The 18,765-nt window shown below is 40.7% G+C and overlaps 3 protein-coding genes across 6 annotated transcripts in view; 2 read left to right on the top strand and 1 right to left on the bottom strand.

The window, feature by feature from the left end:
• The window catches only part of crcp (calcitonin gene-related peptide-receptor component protein), a 3,942-nt gene extending 2,540 nt beyond the window's left edge, over positions 1 to 1,402 (top strand). The window contains exon 6 of the mRNA XM_032533757.1: positions 720 to 1,402. Coding sequence (XP_032389648.1) covers positions 720 to 866 — 147 coding nt within the window. The 3' untranslated portion in view covers positions 867 to 1,402. The remainder of the gene's footprint in view (positions 1 to 719) is intronic.
• Positions 1,403 to 3,290: 1,888 nt separating this feature from the next.
• LOC116700486 (protein-tyrosine sulfotransferase 1) lies at positions 3,291 to 11,864 on the top strand. Of its 4 annotated transcripts, none has more exons than XM_032533749.1 (7): positions 3,401 to 3,557; positions 4,190 to 4,287; positions 6,430 to 7,143; positions 7,919 to 8,077; positions 8,244 to 8,497; positions 10,498 to 10,699; positions 11,284 to 11,864. In XM_032533749.1, exons 3-7 carry the CDS (start codon positions 6,736 to 6,738, stop codon positions 11,317 to 11,319), a joined length of 1,059 nt encoding a protein of 352 aa, XP_032389640.1. In that variant the 5' UTR covers positions 3,401 to 3,557; positions 4,190 to 4,287; positions 6,430 to 6,735; the 3' UTR covers positions 11,320 to 11,864. The 4 variants fall into 4 exon arrangements, with proteins under 4 accessions (XP_032389637.1, XP_032389640.1, XP_032389639.1 ...); XM_032533748.1 differs by having other exon boundaries at positions 4,187 to 4,287; XM_032533747.1 differs by having other exon boundaries at positions 4,174 to 4,287.
• A 649-nt stretch (positions 11,865 to 12,513) lies between these two features.
• On the bottom strand, positions 12,514 to 16,714 carry LOC116700485 (pinopsin). The gene is made up of 5 exons (XM_032533745.1): positions 16,369 to 16,714; positions 15,386 to 15,554; positions 14,890 to 15,061; positions 14,549 to 14,782; positions 12,514 to 13,361 (listed from the first exon to the last, which is right to left on the bottom strand). The coding sequence occupies exons 1-5, from the start codon at positions 16,712 to 16,714 to the stop codon at positions 13,152 to 13,154; spliced, it is 1,131 nt and encodes a 376-aa protein (XP_032389636.1). The 3' UTR covers positions 12,514 to 13,151.
• Between the last annotated feature and the right edge of the window lie 2,051 nt (positions 16,715 to 18,765).

Raw genomic sequence — 18,765 nt, 5'->3', positions numbered from 1 at the left:
ATCAAGAAACTCTAGCGGACCATATGCATATGATAATAGGTCCGGTTAGTAAACACAATACATGCTCATATACATACAATACATGCTTACAGTACAAGCTCGGTCTTGTTTACTGATATCAAGTTACATGATTCCTGAGAATTTAATTTTCTGTTTTTCAGTTACCTTCACTACCTTCTTGCTGTCATTTAAATCTGCCCACACGCAGAGTTACAAAACCATGCACTTACTACTGTTATACTGTAAGTTATTAAATAGCATATCATAGCAAAATGTTTGAGTGTTAAATAAGGTGACTTTTGGTGATTTGTGAGTATTATCTTGTCAGACATATATGTCAAAGCAATGGATGGTCTAAGGTAAATAATGTGTTGAACAATAAAGCAGATAACATTTTCTAAAAAACAAAACAAAATAAAAGTATAAACCTGGAAATGTGCATAGCATGTCCTCTTCAAGGACTTCTCAACTATTTTGGAAAGTTGAACTACAATATCATGACAACTGGCAAAACTTCCTCTGCTCAAAATAATGTGTGCTACTAATGGAGCTTGAGGTGAGACTGTTTTGACGAGTTTATGTGTGTCACATCTTATGTATTAAATAAGGCATAGAAGTGCATCATAATAAGGTTTTAAAACATGCAATGAAATTGAAAGTAAAATCAGTTGGTGTTCGATCATTTGTACTAAGACCCTTAATTTTCTGTTTGTGTTCAGATGGTGGAGGAGAGTGAAGAGCGGTTATCAGAGGAGCAGATTGAAGAGCTCATCCACACGGTGGCAGACGTCCTGCCTGGTGACCCGGAGCAGGAGAACGCAGCTCCAGCAGATGCAGAAATGGATGAAGCAGGTGAACAGTCATGACAAAGTGACAGGCCAGAGATGACCCATGGGTGGAGAACTGGTGTGAAGGCTAAAATTATTACAGAACTGGACTGGTTGCTTTTACTTTCCCCATTTAGCATCACTGTTTGAACTGAACTGCATGCTGACAGAAAGGATGCATAATGGCTGCCTGGCTTTGGCTAAATGGACCTTATCACATTTTATGCCTCATTAAATGTATTGTGTTAAGAGGAATCATTCAATGAATGGAAGAAGATTGTTTGTGATCTGCGAACATACGACTCAAATACGCACACACGTTCATAAGTACAGGTTTTTGAACAGTGGTTCAAGAGATGTCTTGTTTTGCATCTGACTGGTCAAATTTGTATTTTACATCAGATAATGTTTATGCGGAGACAGTCTGCTATTAACCCGGTATATTTTTGCTTTCTGACTCAATGTTATTTGTCAGTTTCAACTGTGGTGCATAGGAACAAGGGTTTTTGCTGCTGTATGATTTCCCAAGCTGTAATATAAGTCAGTCATGCAATTAAACTTTGGTACAGCACTAACATAAGGCCAGACAGTATTATTAGAGCGCAGCTATGTAATAACAATACGATTAGACAGTATGGACCAAGAGGTGATTGATGTCTTTTATTCAAGGAGAGCGATGCAGTCTTTTTTAAAACATGCTGATGTTTTCCTTCTGTAACAAAATGAAACATTCCTGCCAAATTGTGTCGGTGGCTTTGTGATGTGCATATGTGATAGTTTCACATGTGGTGCAAGTTGCAACATCACAGACTGTAAAGAGCTGGTGCTAAATTAGGACTTTAATTGAAACCAATTTCACAGTCAGATAATCGACGTATCCTTTCTCTGCATCATTCTGCAGGTCTGTGAATGCAACTCAACAGTAGAAATGCACCTGTGGAACGCCATAAAGACAAAACGTTCATTCTACTTGCTTCATTTTAGGAGATTGTCTTTGTCTTTTGATTGGTCTGTAGTAAAAGTGGTTAATCATCCTGAAAATTATATTGTAGTTCAGCACACAGGATCTTTCACAGAGCTAGGTTTTTTGTAACAACACATCGATTACACAGGATATAAACTGCAGACTTATAAATAAACCCACACAGTCTTCAACTACAGGCTCTGGATCAGCTCATGTTATTGTGTTGGGATGTTTTCATGTAGCAGGGGAAGGATGTGCTGTTTGTACTTTACTCTAGTTCTTTTTGGTTTTGAGCTTCCTGTTAGTGTATCACATCAGTTTCCTGTGCTTACTTCACACCTTGCTGAGGTAAAATGAAAGTCATCAACTGAGCTTGGAAGTGAACACATAATGGAGATTCCGTGAAACTGTAGATGTGCAGGGCCTCCCAATCTGAAAAATTAGCAATTATAAACGGTATAATGTACTAACTATCTCCACATATGTTCTCTTGCATAAAGCTATTTAGCATCCAGAGAGTCCCCAGTCTTAGTGTGCTTAGTATACGGTGAAATAACAGTGTAGTGTAGTTTTGTAGCTCCAGGTATGAACATGCAACTTTTTAGATGCCTCTTTGTGCTGTGGTTTTGTGATAATCAGTAATCAGTACCTACTCAACACGCAGGCCTATATATTAAAAATCACTGAATACAAACAAATGAAAATTAGATTTTGTTTCAGTCCCAGATGTTGTTGTCTCCTTTTTCCAAGAGTGAATAATCAACCAGTAAAAGCAACTGCCCAGGATCCCACAAACCTTAGAGGCATTGAAAGATCCCACTTACTATGTCAAATCTAAATCTAAATCAATATACTGCTATCTGTAGTGTTGACTTGGCAGTGTCCATCCATATAAATTAAGCTAAGAGGTTTTAATATAATTCATAAAGATGAATCATGTTGTAAATAAAATACCTGTAGTCACAGAGAAGTCAGCCATTTATTTTCTTTAAAATGATTTTAATGCACACCTGTATCAGTACTTCTGTTTCAAATGTACATATTTCATTGATTATTGATGCATCACGTTAATAATTCATTAATGTCAGCGGTTATTTTGTTTTATTTATCGTCCTTAGACAGGCTTACGAGTGTAATTTAGTCACATTCATTCCTCCACAGGGACCACAATGTATCATAAAGATCCATGTCATACTAAAAGAGTCACCAGAATGGGTTTTACTAATGAAAAGGTGGGTAAATGAAATGAGGCGGATTTAACCTCAACTAAATCCCACACTGTGATTAGATTTCCCCTGTGGGCTTTTACTGAGAGCACACGAATCGATGAAGTAAAGTAATTTTAGCCCTTTGAGTGCGAAGGGGGGGACTGGGTTTGTTACTGCGGCGGAATTGCCCTTTAGCGCCTCCACCAATTAGAATCCCCCAAGCAGATGTGTTTTAGTATTCAGAACGTTCATCGACCAATCAAGGCTCGGCTCTCTCTGCTTGGCTGCGCTCGTCTCGTGTCCAACGGATTTTTTTCCACCTTCAACGGTGAAAACGACATGACTTCTCAGTCTCACGGTACAAAGTTACATCGCGAACCATTAGCGAAAGGTTGCGTAATTATGTGTCTTTAAAAAAAAAAAATAGTAAATAGCGTTGAGACCTCCGCATTCAGACTTTCACCATAAGATAAAACACCAATGAGGAGCTGCTGATTTCAGCTGTTTGGATAGAGGTTCATGCTTTTTCTTCGGAATTCGGCAGTTTCACAGACGCTGGTGAGTGAACACCATTTTAACGGATCCGATATAGATTTACGACGCGTATGTATTTACAGACAGCTACATTAGTGTGTGTATTAGGTAAAGATGGTTAAATAACCCACTGACAGGCTTTTCTGGCGGTTATGGTGTGCTGCTGGTGGCCGCTGGTCTGTCACTGTATGGCTGACTGATAGCAGGTCATTCCCTTCTCTTCTCGGTCATTCACCTGGTGGCTGCCTGCCTCGGGTGCATATTTTCAGACAACATGCATCGTCAAGTCAGGCCAGATGTTGCTGGCTTCTGGGCCTTGGCTTTGCTGCCGTGGAATAATCCTTTCCCTACACACACACACACACACCGTTGACAGCGGCGATAGATTTCACCTTATTTCCACCAATACCTGCTTCACCACATATTTTGTGCAACGCAGCAGCAAAAAAAAACTGAGAGGGAACTGTTATTGCAGCACTGAGAGAGCGAGAATGGTTCATACAAAAGTACTGAAAAGGGGCGACATATGAAGAAAAACACTCAATGGACGGCATTAAAGAACAACAATGGACATATACTCCTGACAGCAATGCATAAGCCAGAGTAAAGGAAAAAATGTGGAAGTAGTTCTCCCTCTCAGACTTTCCCTTCAGCAGGAAGTCAGTGCTCCCCACGGTGAGGAACAAGAAGGCTTCAGAGAAATCCTCCTGGATCATCACAAACTGTGCTGCAAAAAAGGCAGCAGATCTTGATGGTGAAGCAGCTGCTATTGAACATGTAGCCTCTTATTATTTGTGTTGGCTCTATGTATTAAATATTGTCTTACACTGACCTTTAAAGGAATGAAAACAGTTGGTTGAACAAACAATATAAAAAAATATGTAATTATAATAACGACACAATACTTTCCGTTTGGCAGAAAGGCATTGTACCTGTGAAGAGGAGGGGACATTTGGGTCTCCTGACAACCTTCTGCTCAAATTTGTCCGTATGCTGCTGTCTTTCTTGCCAGCCACTGACTGTGATCACAGGTCACTGTTATGACCATGACTGTTATGCTTATTGTAGACCTTTCGGCTTGTCGCTGGCTCTGATCAGTGAACAGTTGCCTTTGAATTTATCAGAGTAGGTATCCACTCCTCCACTCCTACTAGTCCTTGCAGAAACCACTTCATGAAAAAGAAAAAAGAAAAAAAAACTCTAGTCATGCCTAGTTGGTTTTGCCTGCTCAAGTTCAATACAGTTCTGTCTCTGAGAAATCTCAGAGACAGATGTTATTTTCCACTGTTTCCCAGTTACCTATTTTGTATTGAGTTGGAGGCAAAACATCAAATACAGATACAGTATTACAACACCAACCAGGCAAATAAAACTAAACTAAAATCATCTGCACAGGAAGCTAACCCCAGAGGTAAGTGAGATAGAAATGAAACCGATAACCTAGAATTAAAATATTTATTTATTGTTTAAGTCTTTTTTTTTTTCTAGCAGAAATGGCAGATATTCATTGTTTTCAGCTTCTCAATAGTGAGTACTGGAGTACTTTTTTTCTTATGTTAAGTAAACTGAATGTGTTTGAGTTTTAAATGTGCAAAACAAGCAATTTAAAGACATCAACTTGAGCTTCGGCAAATTGTGAAGGTCATTTAAAGCTATTTTATAGACCAAATAAATTATGAAGGCGGGGAGTTTTGAGAAAATATACATTTACATAATTTGGGTAAACCATTTCTTTAAATCTGTTGAGAGAGAGAGAGAAAAAACACTGGCCTAATTCTCAGCAAAGTCCAAGTGGCTTAATCTCTAAATGCATTAGAATTACATGTAAAGCTTATAGATAATGCTGGACTTAGCGTGGCTTATGGCAGCACCTCAGTATCCCAGCCAGGCCTGGATGTCCTCATTTCCAGCTGTTTTTTCCTTTTTGCTTTGATCATCGGACTGAATTTTACAGGCAAGCTATTCCAGCCCAGGGAGAGGAGAGTTTCCAACGTGGCATCCAGATGTTAGGCTCACATGCACATTCGGTCTCAACAAGACAGGAACCAAAATACCTTTGAGAAACGGGACACATACTCCATATTTGCTTAGAGCTTTTGTAAGAAGTAAAACAGTTTCAGAGCTGTAATGATGCTTTGAAAGTAATTCATATACTGGCAGTGGAATCAGTGTTAGGGACATCATCAGTCATTGAATGTTCAACTGAATTCAATTATTTTTGCAACCGTGTGTGTTTTAGTTAGTTGTGTGCCAATAAGAGGAATTAGATGCTGTCTCATGTTGCTGAACGTGCTTGTGGGCACATTGCAGAAGTAAAATGGGGAAGTTGCAGGATGGCTCGCATAGTCAATAGTAATCTGGTCTTAAACAAACTGCTTTGCATTTCAGTGTGGCAGAAACTGTGAGAGGAAAACATGTTCATGTGAAGTTGTAATTAGTGGATTCAAATACACTGCCTCGGAGTGTGTCTGTGTTGCAAGCCACAGTGAACTTTGATATGGTTAAGGGTCAGTAGCTCTCCAGAAGAAAGATGCAAAATAACTGCTTTGAGAACAAAAATTGGATGTATTTCAGCTCCTCTGAAAGTCAGTATACAAGTGAATTTGGCAAAATAACACAGCAGCCAGCCCCGCATTCTGCTCGCTGATAATATCTCACATATGCAGGGCAGTGGCTCATGTCTGGAGTTACTCATTTATTGGAAATTTAAAATATGATAATTTTTTTGTTACTCAGCAAGTTATGAAATCATGCTTGGAAAATAATCTCATCTCGTACTGCACTACGATTTACGATCCTGGGGAAACAGAAGCATCTGTATTTGGTTGTAAGCAATTTATAAACTGATTGTGCTGCCGTTCTTGTCTTGAAGTGTTGTTTTCCTGTTTTCTGGTAGGAGTGATGGATTAGAGATGTGGCTGGCTGTGGAGCACAGCAGGCCTGGATCCTGCTCTCAGACACCAGGGCTGAGAAGCTGCAGAGGAGTGAGGAGTTTCCACCATCCTGACCTTCGTCAGGCCTTCCTCAACATCACCTTAGCGGTTCTTTCTCGCAGTCATCCTCACCGACCAGGCAGTCAGTGTGTAACTAAGTCTTCAACTGACCTTTGCTGAAATTTAAGAAGTAGTTACATTCACATTTGATTCCAGCCACCTCCTCAAGTGCCCCAGAATATTGTTTTATGTCCTCCTGAATCTGAAACATGAGGAACATCAGATCGACCCTACTGCTGGGCTGCGTGCTCTTCTGCTCTGCCTCCCTGCTCTACCTGGGCATGAGTGGGATAGAGTGCCCTCCAAAAAGCCATCGGTACCGGTGGATGGAGCTCAACCTGGGCTCAGCCAATCAGAGCTTATCCCTGACGGAACACTTCCCTGAAGACACACCCCTCATCTTCATCGGAGGCTTTCCCAGGAGCGGCACCACGCTGATGCGCGTCATGTTGGATGCCCACAATGCTGTGCGGTGCGGGGAAGAGACCCGAGTGATTCCCCGCCTCTTGGCCATGCGGGCCACCTGGAGCCGCTCAGTGAAGGAGAAGATGCGACTGGACGAGGCCGGCGTCACTGACCAGGTGTTGGACTCGGCCGTGCGAGCATTCCTGTTAGAGGTGAGCTGGTCGATGCCTCTGCATCTGCTAATCTGCACACATTTGGGTGTCAAAGGCATGCTTTAGCTTATGTTTTATCATAAATGACAATATATGAACAATTCCTCGTATTTGACAAGCTGGAGCCTGAAAAGTTTTGCATTTTTGCTTATAAATGACTGAAACAAAACAAATAATATCAAGATAGTACCGGTAAATTTGGTTGATTAACTAAACCTAAGATTTTTCTTTTCAACCACATGTAGCCTCATTTTTGTGTAGCCATTTAAAGAAAATTTAAAGGTCTATTTAACACAAAATATCTTAAGAGTTTGGCCAACAACTACTAAATGTTGCATGATGGAAACAGATGACACATACACAAAATGATTATTGAAGGAATAGTTCGACATTTTGGAAACTATGCTCAATGGTTTTCTTGCTGATAGATCATTAACACTGTCATATCTGTCCATTAAATATTAAGCTAAAGCCAGCAGATGCTTAGCTCTGTTCAAATATAATCAAAACCCACCTACCGACACCACTAAAGCTTTCTAATTAACAGCTTATTTCCTAACATGTCAAAAATGTTGTGTTAAAACAAGGTAATTTGTGTAACTGTCTGTATCCTAATAACTAGTCGGTCTTGGGTAAAATATTCATGCTTTATTACACATATTCATATTTGGCACCTTAATGTGTACATATTAAAATCTTGGTATTCCAAATATAAAAAGGAGTGGTTTGCATATAGCACCTGAGGCATTACTAAGATTTACTCAATGTGTTCCAGGTGATAGTTGGCCACGGGGAGCCTGCTCCTCGCCTTTGCAACAAGGATCCGTTTGCCTTGAAGTCGCTCTCATATCTGTCACGCATCTTTCCTAAAGCCAAATTTGTGCTCATGCTACGAGACGGACGGGCAACCGTCCACTCCATGATATCACGCAAGGTATGCTAGGTTTCTTTCCTTATCAGGGCTGCAGGCGGACACACTTCCTCACAGGCTCATGTTGCACAAATTTGTACTGCTACCACATTGTGACTCACTAAACTTTCCATTCTGTGTTCACTTGATAGGTGTCCTGTGTTCATCCTATCTCTCTGCTCATTCACAGGTGACCATCTCTGGCTTTGACCTGAGCAGCTACAGGGACTGTCTGACCAAGTGGAACAGCGCGGTGGAGACCATGTTCAGCCAGTGCCAGGCAGCTGGGGAGTCCAGATGTCTGCCCGTCCGCTATGAGCAGCTTGTCCTCCACTCAGAGGAGGAAATGAGGAAGTTGCTTCACTTCCTAGAGCTGCAGTGGGACCCCTCAGTGCTGCACCATGAAGAGCTGATTGGAAAGGCTGGTGGCGTGTCTCTGTCCAAGTGAGTATGTGAAATGTTTGTGTGTGTGTGTGTGTGTGCACACCATGTTAGCTCTAGTGGTATCTGACTATGCAGATAGGGCGGAGGTTTTACAGATTTTCTGGAAGGGCAAGTTGCTTTTACATTTTTTCTGCTTATTCTGTTTTATCTAAATGCTCAAGACACTTAGATTTAAGGATCTTTTTTTAATGTAAACATAAAAACATGATTTAGAATTTGGCCTGTATTTTCTTCAGATTTTTATTATCTTCCTGGCATTCATCTTCTGTTATGTGACAGGATGTAAGTGGAAGAGAGGTGACACACGTAATTTAAGACGGTATTGATCGATCAAGAGGAAATTCTATTTTTACTTGTACTGTCCACAGGACGGGTCAGAGTGCAGGGTCAGGGGAATCAAAGGACTCCTACACTTTTTGTAAAGTAATTCCTAGGCCTGCACAATTTGGGGAAAAATATGGATCACAATTTTTTAGCTTAGAATTGATATTACAATTCTCTGCCGCAGTTTATTTTCTCACAAAGTGTAATGTTTATTACACAAATGAACCATGACAAAACAAAACAAATTGCCAGTACCAAACATAGAATTTTTTTTTTTTGGCATCTATAGCACATTGCGCATCACCACAAGCCTGTAAACACAGAGGCTTCAATGAAGAGAAGGGAGAGCATTGCAGTGCTTTGGAGCGCTTTAAAACCTTTTCTATATAGTCTATGTTTAAAACTCACAGAAGAAAGTAGCATAATAGTCGGCTCGTAAAATTAAATGAGAATCAAAGTCATTTAAAAATAAATAAATAAATAAAGATCCCGTAGCATGGAAATGTGACTTTATGATTTTTTAAATATTAATATGAGTTCCCCCAGCCTGCCTATGGTCCCCCAGTGGCTAGAAATGGCAATAGGTGTAAACCGAGCACTGGGTATCCTGCTCTGCCTTCGAGAAAATTAAAGATCAGATGGGCCGAGCTGGAATCTTGCTCCTTATGAGGTCATAAGGGGCAGGGTTACCTCTCCTTTCTCTGCTTTGCCCGCCCAGAGAATTTGGCCCACCCATGAGAGAGAGACATCATGGCTTTCAAAAGAGCAAACAGTTGCAGTCGGTCTGTCTCTTCTGAAGCTGCAACTAACAATTATTGTCAGTATCGATCAACCCGATGATCATTTTCACCATGTGGGATTTGGTGTACAAACTGTAAGAATATAAAAGGTAAAAGAAGGTAAAAAGAATGTCAAGCCTAAGGTGAAATACTCAAGCCTCTGTAACTTTTGTCTGTCAACATTATGGTTTAAATGTTGTTTCGAAACCGTCTCCACCATCCCACATGTACAATTGTGTCAAAAAATGATAAATCCCTTTATTTCATATTGATACATTTAACGTCTAAAAACAAATACTTTAAGATGTATTATACTCAGCCATAAAAGACACAACCAATCTGGGATATGTGTAAACCAACTCCCAGAAATATTCCGGAGAACATCAGACAAGTCAAATATTGGAGTCTACTGAGCCACCATGACGCCTGAGTTCAGCCAGAGTAGTAGATATTTAATATGTGTTGCTCTACTTATTGGTAGTGATTTCAAGTCGAGCATCTCTTTTCAGGGCAGAAGCTCGGGGGATTTAGTGGGAATCTGGCTGCTTCACACCGCAAAAAACCCAAACCTGGCGTGTATTTGAAGGACTTAGGCTACATTCTGTGAGAATTAGAGCTCTTATTTTGATTAGTTATGCAATGGTTGGCGACACAAATGTTTTATATCCTCCTCAGAAATGTAAGTTATCACTCAATGTGGCATGTTCAGAGCCATGTGTGTACACATTTTTATTTTATTTAGGGTGGACAGGTTGATATGGAGGGAAGGTTTAAAATGTGTAAATTAAAACAAATCAAAGAACGAAAAAGTGAAATATAATAGGCTACATATTGTTATACACACACACACACACACACACACACACACACACAAACTGACCTTGTGTTTGTGTGCAGGGTTGAGCGCTCCACAGACCAGGTGATGAAGCCGGTGAACACAGACGCCCTCTCCAAGTGGGTCGGGCACATTCCCCCTGACGTGATAAGCAACATGGCTGAAATCGCACCTATGCTGGCTCGCCTGGGCTACGACCCCCATGCCAACCCCCCCGACTACACGAGACCAGAGCCCACGGGGTCCCTGTTCAACGACTCCCAGGTGAGGTTACAAAAACTGATCTGATCACTGATCACATGCCAAAGTTTCTCTAAATATAATCTAATACGGTAATTGAAATATAAAGCTATGGAGTGTTATCCACAGGTTGCCATTTTCGTGTGTGATTTACTGACGACAGAACAACACAGTAACCTTAGCTATTAGCATTAGCTTATCTATGCTCTGTCAGTGAGGTTGAAAATACAGAAATTCTCCTTTTAAGATTGGCCAAAATTATACTTATAATAACTGAAACTAGCCCCTATAGATAATTCAATGTTGATAAAAAAATACACTAACAAGATGACGAAGAAAAACACTGAGAAATTCATTCTAAAGATGGATTTATACTATACAAACAAGGTTAATAGGAGTCCTGCTGTAGATACCAATTTTTGTTTTGATTTACTGTTTTGGTCAGTCATGCAGATAGCTTCACTTTAACAGCGGTTAAGAAGAATCAAAGAACCACAGTTGGAGAATGCCGTTCTGACATGTGATTTACAATCATAAATACTCTATATTCCCTCTTTCAGCCTTGAATTATTATCAACATGAACATTGTGTCTTTTCTTTTTCATCAGAATTTGAAAGCAACAGAGACTCCACATCCCAGTTAAGCAAAAGAGGAAAATCCAGCTTTGCTGTGCCACAATATCCATGCACCTTAAACACAGACTTCCAGTTCAAAAGGAAAGATTTTTAAGTGTCTTGTGTATTATAATGTGCGGTGTTAATGTCTGAACATGAGTGAAGTGTTAAAAATATGGACCCAAGTGATTTGGGTTTTAAATGTCACATGGACTACCTGCTCGTGGAAGTTTCTCAGTCTCCAACATTTCATCCACTGTGAACCGACAGTATAAGACGACGGCATTTTAACGCATCTTCTCACCTCGTACCGGAAAGTATTTCAACATGTCTGTAAAGTTGTTTCGATTCACCACAAATGTGAATGTGTCTTTAGACAAATCTTTCACTTACTGAGAGTTCAGTCAGTGTTTATGAAGCAGAGTGACTGTTTATTTTTAAAGATGTATGTTTATTTTCTTAATAAATTATTTTGGTGTTGACCATTTGTTCGGGAACAGTTGTTTATTCTGAATTGAGTTTTTTTTATTGTTGTATATTGTTGAACATGAATAAAAAGATTCTAAACGTCACCATATAATTTAGCTTATGTGTTTTTCATTCAGTTCTCAGTTAAGCGTGATTTATACTTAAAAAATCTATGCCGTGGCTACGTACGTAGGTACGTGGAAACACGGACTTACGGCGTAGCCTTAAGTGTACCTCTAGAAAAACGATGCGTTGTGTCTTGGCAGCCTGGAAATTCCCCCTACTCATTTTCTGGTTCTTCTTCTCCATACACAACAGGAAGTCAGGGAGAGGGTTAACCTTTTCTGGAACGCACGGGGGAGACACTTTGTTTCTCTCACGTTGACTGCTTTGAAGCTAAACATGTCACTCTCTCACTTCTCCCTTGCTTTACTCTACCCCCCCCCCCCCCCCCCCCCCCCCCCCACACACACACACACACACACACACACGCACACACACATACACACACACCTGCCTGCTTGAACTTCAGGCTGCTTACTTAGGCTACGGCAAAAGCTGTGTGAAGCCTCCACAGAACCACTAATCACGCTTGACTCACTCCACTCCATCACACTACTGTGTGTTTGACAGTCAGCTGGGCCACAGCGCCTACTAGTGGTGCAAAGATACAAAATAACCTGATATCCTTGGCAAGGTTCACAGACGAGACAAAACATTCTGCTGAAAACAGTCACACTAATTTTGGCAAGTAGTCAAAATTGTATCTTGTTTAGACTTTATTATAATTGACAAATAAAACCCTGAGAACGAGTGGGTTGGCTGTTAAAAAGAAACATAAAAGCTGATTATAGTTTAATCTATAATTATTTGCCCATAGGATTAGAACACAAAATGAGCTACAAAAGTCAAAAATGGACTGAGGTAATACAGTAATACAGTACAATACAAACATACATTTGACTGCTGCTGTGAAAAATTAAGCTATAAACATAAAAAAATGTAAGGAATAATTCACTCTTAAAATGATTGTATATCAATTACTCACCCTGTGCTACCTTGAATTCTTGACTCTTCATGCCTCCACAGTGAATGAAGAAAAAACAAAGAATGAATTTAAGTAATAGCAATTCTTCATTGACTCTGGAACAAAGTTGTCTTCCAGTTCTAGGTCACACAGGGTGAGTAATTAACAAACAAAGGATCATTTTGAGGGGGAATTATACCTTTAGGCTACATGGAGCTTCACGGCCCACTACATTCATCAACAGAACAGGTCAAACACAGACGTTTCTAGAATAGAAGAACAAAGACCATTCCTGCAGCATTTTGCTTTTTTAGTTTATAAATATTTCAAATAAAGGAAAAAAGAGCTAAGGGTGACCTTTGACCTCTATGTTGAATATTGAGCCACTAGCACCAGAGCGGGCCGCTGTACCTGTTGGGCTCTGGATGTGAACATGGCGCCTGCTGTGTTTTGTTCCTCTGTTGGTGGGTTGGGAGCGTGATGCCACACACCCCTGCTGCTGGCCAATGTGTGGTGAACTGGGCTCGGCGGGGCTTCTGAGCTGCACCTGATCATGTACAGGAAACACCTGGAGAACTGAAAGACACAGAGGAGGTGAGGTGGGATGTAATCACAGAGGATGGTGCGAAATGGGCAATGAAATGTCGTTGCAAATATGCTTTGACAAAATTGAAACAAATTGAGTGTTTACAGTTCATAACATAATTTAAGAAATGACACAAAATGTAGAAGGTGGACAGGAAGAATTAAAAAATATCTATACTGTATGTGTATTGTTTTCAAAGAGGTTCATGTTTTCTTCAAGTATGTCCTAAAACAATGCTCACATGCCCATATGTACATGTCTGAGCTCATTATAATCATTCCTCCTGTCCGGCTGTAAAGAGATCCATTCAGCAACTTAAGCTGGAGGAGCTACAGCCCTTGTTAAAATGCATTTCAAAGCCAGTATGGAGAGAAGAAGCTCTTTTAATGTACATATGGACAGGTGATTATTAAAGGGGAGTGCCACCAATTTGGGGAAAATCATTCCTACTATGTAAAAAAACGTTGTATAAAGTAATTTGTGGCTTCAGCGGGAACTGCGTGCAGTCTGACAATTTGGCGTTAGTGATGTCACTCGAGTCAGTATCAGCTGGGGCTGAAAACACTCTGAAGGTGTGGAGTTAGAAAGAGTGAACTTACAAGAACTCTGTAGCCCACTCCTTACACTGCTTAAAGCTAGCAACTCAAGGCTACGTTAGCCGCTTATCACACAGAACTTTTGGCAGTCAAGTTGCATTGTTGGTAATGTAGGCGACAGGTTTTGACAGGGAAGAAGAATGTGTGGAATGAAACTGATGTCTGGTTGTGCTTAATCAATGTTGATCCTTATTTTTAATGATGCATTGTGAGTCTAATGATGTAATGGGAATGCAACTGGGATCCTGGTGTGTCAGTGTATGATTATATTGGATTTAAAATTATAAATAGAAAACATTGAAATTGAGACTCACCGAGTTGCAAAATGCTTATTAAACTGAGGTTAAGCAGACCAGTTTTGGTGCAGCAGAATTTTAAGAATAAACATGTTAAAAAACTTGTTTCTGTGATTAAGTGTGAATCTATCCTTTAATTGGTGAGGCATAGCAAAGGTGTTGTATTAGCAGACATGCCCCTTTAGTTTTGTTGTTTGGAGTCGGATAAAAGCAAATCTCACTTAGAAGGAGGGTGACTGTCCTGTGACGACTGTTTGAAAGATATTTACAGAGAATCATTGTTACCTGTTTGTTGAGCAACACATAAATAACAGGGTTGAGAACGGTGCTGGTCTTTGCCAGCAGGGACGGGATTAAACTGGCTGCAGGCGGAACAACACCGGGCTGTCCAAAGGAGGCGAGCATCGCCACAACTCCGTATGGCATCCAGCACAATAGGTAGCCAGTCACCATGGAGACCACCATTAGAAGAAAACGGGTTTCCCTCCGCTCAGCTGACGACCGGTTGATCCTGGTGACCTTGACACACACACACACACACACACACAAACACACACTGCTTTCACAAACACTAGTAGACGCACAATGTGATCACAGAGGGATCAAAGGTTGTCCCGCACGCTCACCTGTCTCTTCACTGCTCGCACAGCCAGCAGGATCCTCCCGTAGCAGAAGAACATGAGCAGCAGCGGCAGCAGCAAGCAAAAGATGAACAAACAGCTGATGTAGGAGCGAGCTGTCGTTGAGCGCTGGTGCCACTGAATGGAGCAGATGGTGCCAGGACCCTCTGGGCCATAGCTGCTCCACAACACACAACATATGCTCTGATTTCACGTGCTACATGTTTAACATTCTAACGTTCTATCTGTGCCATGATCGGTTTAGTAGCTCTCTCACTCATTTTCTTTTATTCACATTTTTAGCCTACTTTTGCAGATGACCAACACATGTAGCTCATTAAAGTTACTTTCTTTTAAAACACTTACTTTCGTAATTACATTTTTTATTAAGTGAAGAAACCAGCACACACTTTCCTCCCAGTTGTCGCCCCATCAGCAGCCAATAAGTGAATGAATGATCTCATGAGTGAAGTGATGGGTTGATATTTAAGCAGTAACAGACCTGCTCCAGCCCAGCAGCGGTGGCAGAGTCCAGACCAGCGAGTAGAGCCAGGAGGCCGCGACAGCAAGCCTGGCCCTGCAGTACTGAGAAGAGTCCAAATGGGTTCTGCAGAGCACCACAGAGTACCGCTCAAAGGACAGCAGAGAGAGAGACACCAGAGACACTATACCTGACAGAGAGAGACCCCATGACAAAGGACAACAGTTAGAGAACAAAGTATATAGATTGTATAATGAACAAAAGTACTTACATTAAATAGAAAATGTTTATAAAAATCTGCATCTGGAGCCAGGTCTGCATCAAGATACACAGTGATAGACAAATAAAAGACAAATACGTACAGAAACCACAAAGATATTTCAGATTTTTAACAAAAGTGATTCTTTCTTTTCTCTTTTCTTGTTGCCTTAGACTCTTTTTTCTTGCAAGTAAGCTAGTAATAAAGTGCCAAGTACACTAATGTTCAAAATTCTATAGTAGCCTATATTTAGGAATTAGGCTACAGTTCAATTTGAGATTACTTGTAGGCCAACTTTACTTAATCCTTTCCATTTTCTGCTGCTTTATACTTCTACACTCCACATTTCAGATACACATATTGTACTTTTTACACATCTACTAATAAATTAGTTACAAGTTAGTTTGCAGATTCAGAATAATAATACACAATTTAATCAACAAATAAATTATTATGTAGTATTAGGCCATCAAGAAAAGAGTAATTTGAGTAAATTCACAATCTCCTACGGTAGGCCTAGAGCTATAGAAAGCAAACAAATATAAATAAGCTCCACTTTTACCAGCTGTATTATTAAAGTGGTTTCATTCCGGTGGGCCTGCTGCGGTTTATATTTTATACTTTGGTTCTTGGAGCTGCATTATGTTCTAATGTTCATAAGGCAGTTTCAAATCTCCATGCTGTATAGATAGGTCTGGCAATGCAAGACTACAAATACCGTATTCTACACATCCACATCACTCACCAAAAAACGCGTTGGAGAAACCGTACCACCGGCACCCGTAGGACCCGGTCAGCCACCGGCCGCGCACGTTGGCCGCGAAGCTGAGGGGAGTTCCGAAGATGCAGACGAGCATGTCGCTGGCGCTGATGTTGATCAACAGCAGGTTCACCGGAGTCACCAGCCCGGGGAAACGCGAGAACACCAGGAGCACGAGTAGGTTACCGAGGAAGCCCAGGACCAGGATGAACCCGAGGACTACGGCTGCCGCGGTGTGTTCGGCCCGGCTCAGCCCGCCGGGGACGGGGTCCGCCGTGGAGCTGTGACCGGTGCTGAGGTTGTTACTGTGCTGCTGCAGGACGACCACCATGGCAACCTGGCTATCACTCTAGATTGCCTTGAACCAGAGACGGAAGGTGCCCGTCATAAAGCAAAGAAAATAATAAGGGGTGAAATGTAGCCTAGATGAGGATTTCTTTTTCACCTGCCAGCCCAGTGGGGGTCGGGGGGGGGGGGGGTCTTTCCTTAGAAAACACTCAGCCCACAACATGTTTAAATGCTCTGAAGAGGATGGGAGAGATAACTTTCTCCCACACATATATACAGTACAGTATGCATTATGTTACATTATGCTTACATAATTCTTCATAAGTAGACTAATACTTATAAGTTTTAACAGACTAATTTAAAAACAAACTATCAATGAAAAGAAAATACTTAATTAGGGCTAATACAGTCATAGTGAGATAGCTAGTAATTTCCTTTTCTTGCTATAGGCCTGCTGACATTTGTTAAAATACTTCATAATTTAAATAAATTCAAACCTTTAAAACAAAACCTAAACAATTAAGACTGATGTAGCCTATGCAACAAAAACAATAGTCATAACACATCCGTAGGTAATACAAAGAATAAAATATGAAGTATCCAAACCTTCAATGAGACAAAGGACACACTCCCACAAAGAAAGATTGAAAGAAACTATCAAAGAAAAATGCAGACGCTGGCGCTTTGTCGTACGACCATCACTCTTACAGGCACACGTCTTTATTCCGTTCCGTATTTTACTTTATTCTAGACCAGATTGGGGACCTAAATAACTGAGCCAACATATCAATAATACAAGCTGTGGACTCCGAGGATGAGCCAGGAACAGATTCAGCATAGCAGTATCAACTGATATGATGCTGAAGACACTAATGAACAATCCCAAGACAAGAAAACCCTCCTAACAGACATTTACATTCAAAACAAACCAGAAATCCACAAGTAGGCCTACATTTCAAAACATGACTTTGAATGCTCCTATAATCTACACATTTTTTTGGGCCTTTGTTTTTGACAGGACAGCTGAAGACATGAAAGAGGGGGAAGGACATGCAGCAAAGGGGCTGCAGGTAGGAGTGGAACCCTGGTCCAATGCATCGAGGAGTAAACCTCTATGGGCGCCAAGCCATACCAACTGAGCTATCTGGGCCCCCAGCCTGCATATTTTTTTAAAGCTGGTGATTTTGACTCTGTTCATCTTTGGTTAACTTTGGAGAGATTTCTGTTGATTAGTCTTTTCTCCGGTGCTTCTCATACCTTTCACACAATCATATATGAAACCTTCATCTCATGCACACACATGAACTTTCATTAAAGCTCTAGAGATAGACACGCAGTGCAAGTCTTTATCACCAACGTTGATCACCTCTTCCATTTAATAGCCTTTTGAGAAGCAGGAATCTTCCATTTAAGACAATTATTAATCCTTGAGTAATAGCATCAAACTTTAAGTGCCATTATTTTATTTAAAAACTAAAAATTTAATTAAATCTCCAATTTTCACTTGAGATCTGAATAAAATACAGGCTATTCAAAGCCCATCCTCTCACTTAAAAGTCAAACTACTGCAAGGTCTGTAAGCACACTTTGATGCAGTACGTAACACTGGAGGGTGGTATTTTGCTGCTGCTGTATGAAATCTTTCCTTTTCCTCCTCTTTCATCTTTGGCTTCTCTTTTTCAGTTTTGAAAATCTGGAAATAAAACTGTGAAAGTTGAACATTTTGCTGTATCCATCAATTTATTATCTCTCCCTGTTAAAGCTTTAGTGCATAACTTTTTGATATTAATGAATGTCTATATAGAAGACTTTGCTAAATGAGTTGCTACAAAGCTAATTAAGACTATCAGCTCCACACAACTCTCTTTGTATTTTGTGTGGTGGTTGACTTTGGCTGAAAATGTCACTCTTAAAATTGGCAGCACCCCCAACCAAAATATCTTCCCTCAGCCATGCCTTGGCCTTCTCACTTCGGTCACTGTGTGTGTTCGGTCCCCTTTGTCTTCTGCCAGTCTCCCTGTCAATGTCTCTTGTTTGTGTCTGTGTCTTTTTTGTGAACTGCAGACATCGTTCTTGCTGTTGTGTTTTTGTTGT

The sequence above is a fragment of the Etheostoma spectabile genome, chromosome 13 (assembly GCF_008692095.1).
Source record: "Etheostoma spectabile isolate EspeVRDwgs_2016 chromosome 13, UIUC_Espe_1.0, whole genome shotgun sequence".
In the NCBI taxonomy this organism is placed as follows: Eukaryota; Metazoa; Chordata; class Actinopteri; order Perciformes; family Percidae; genus Etheostoma; species Etheostoma spectabile.
This window is presented reverse-complemented; position numbering and strand designations above follow the sequence as displayed.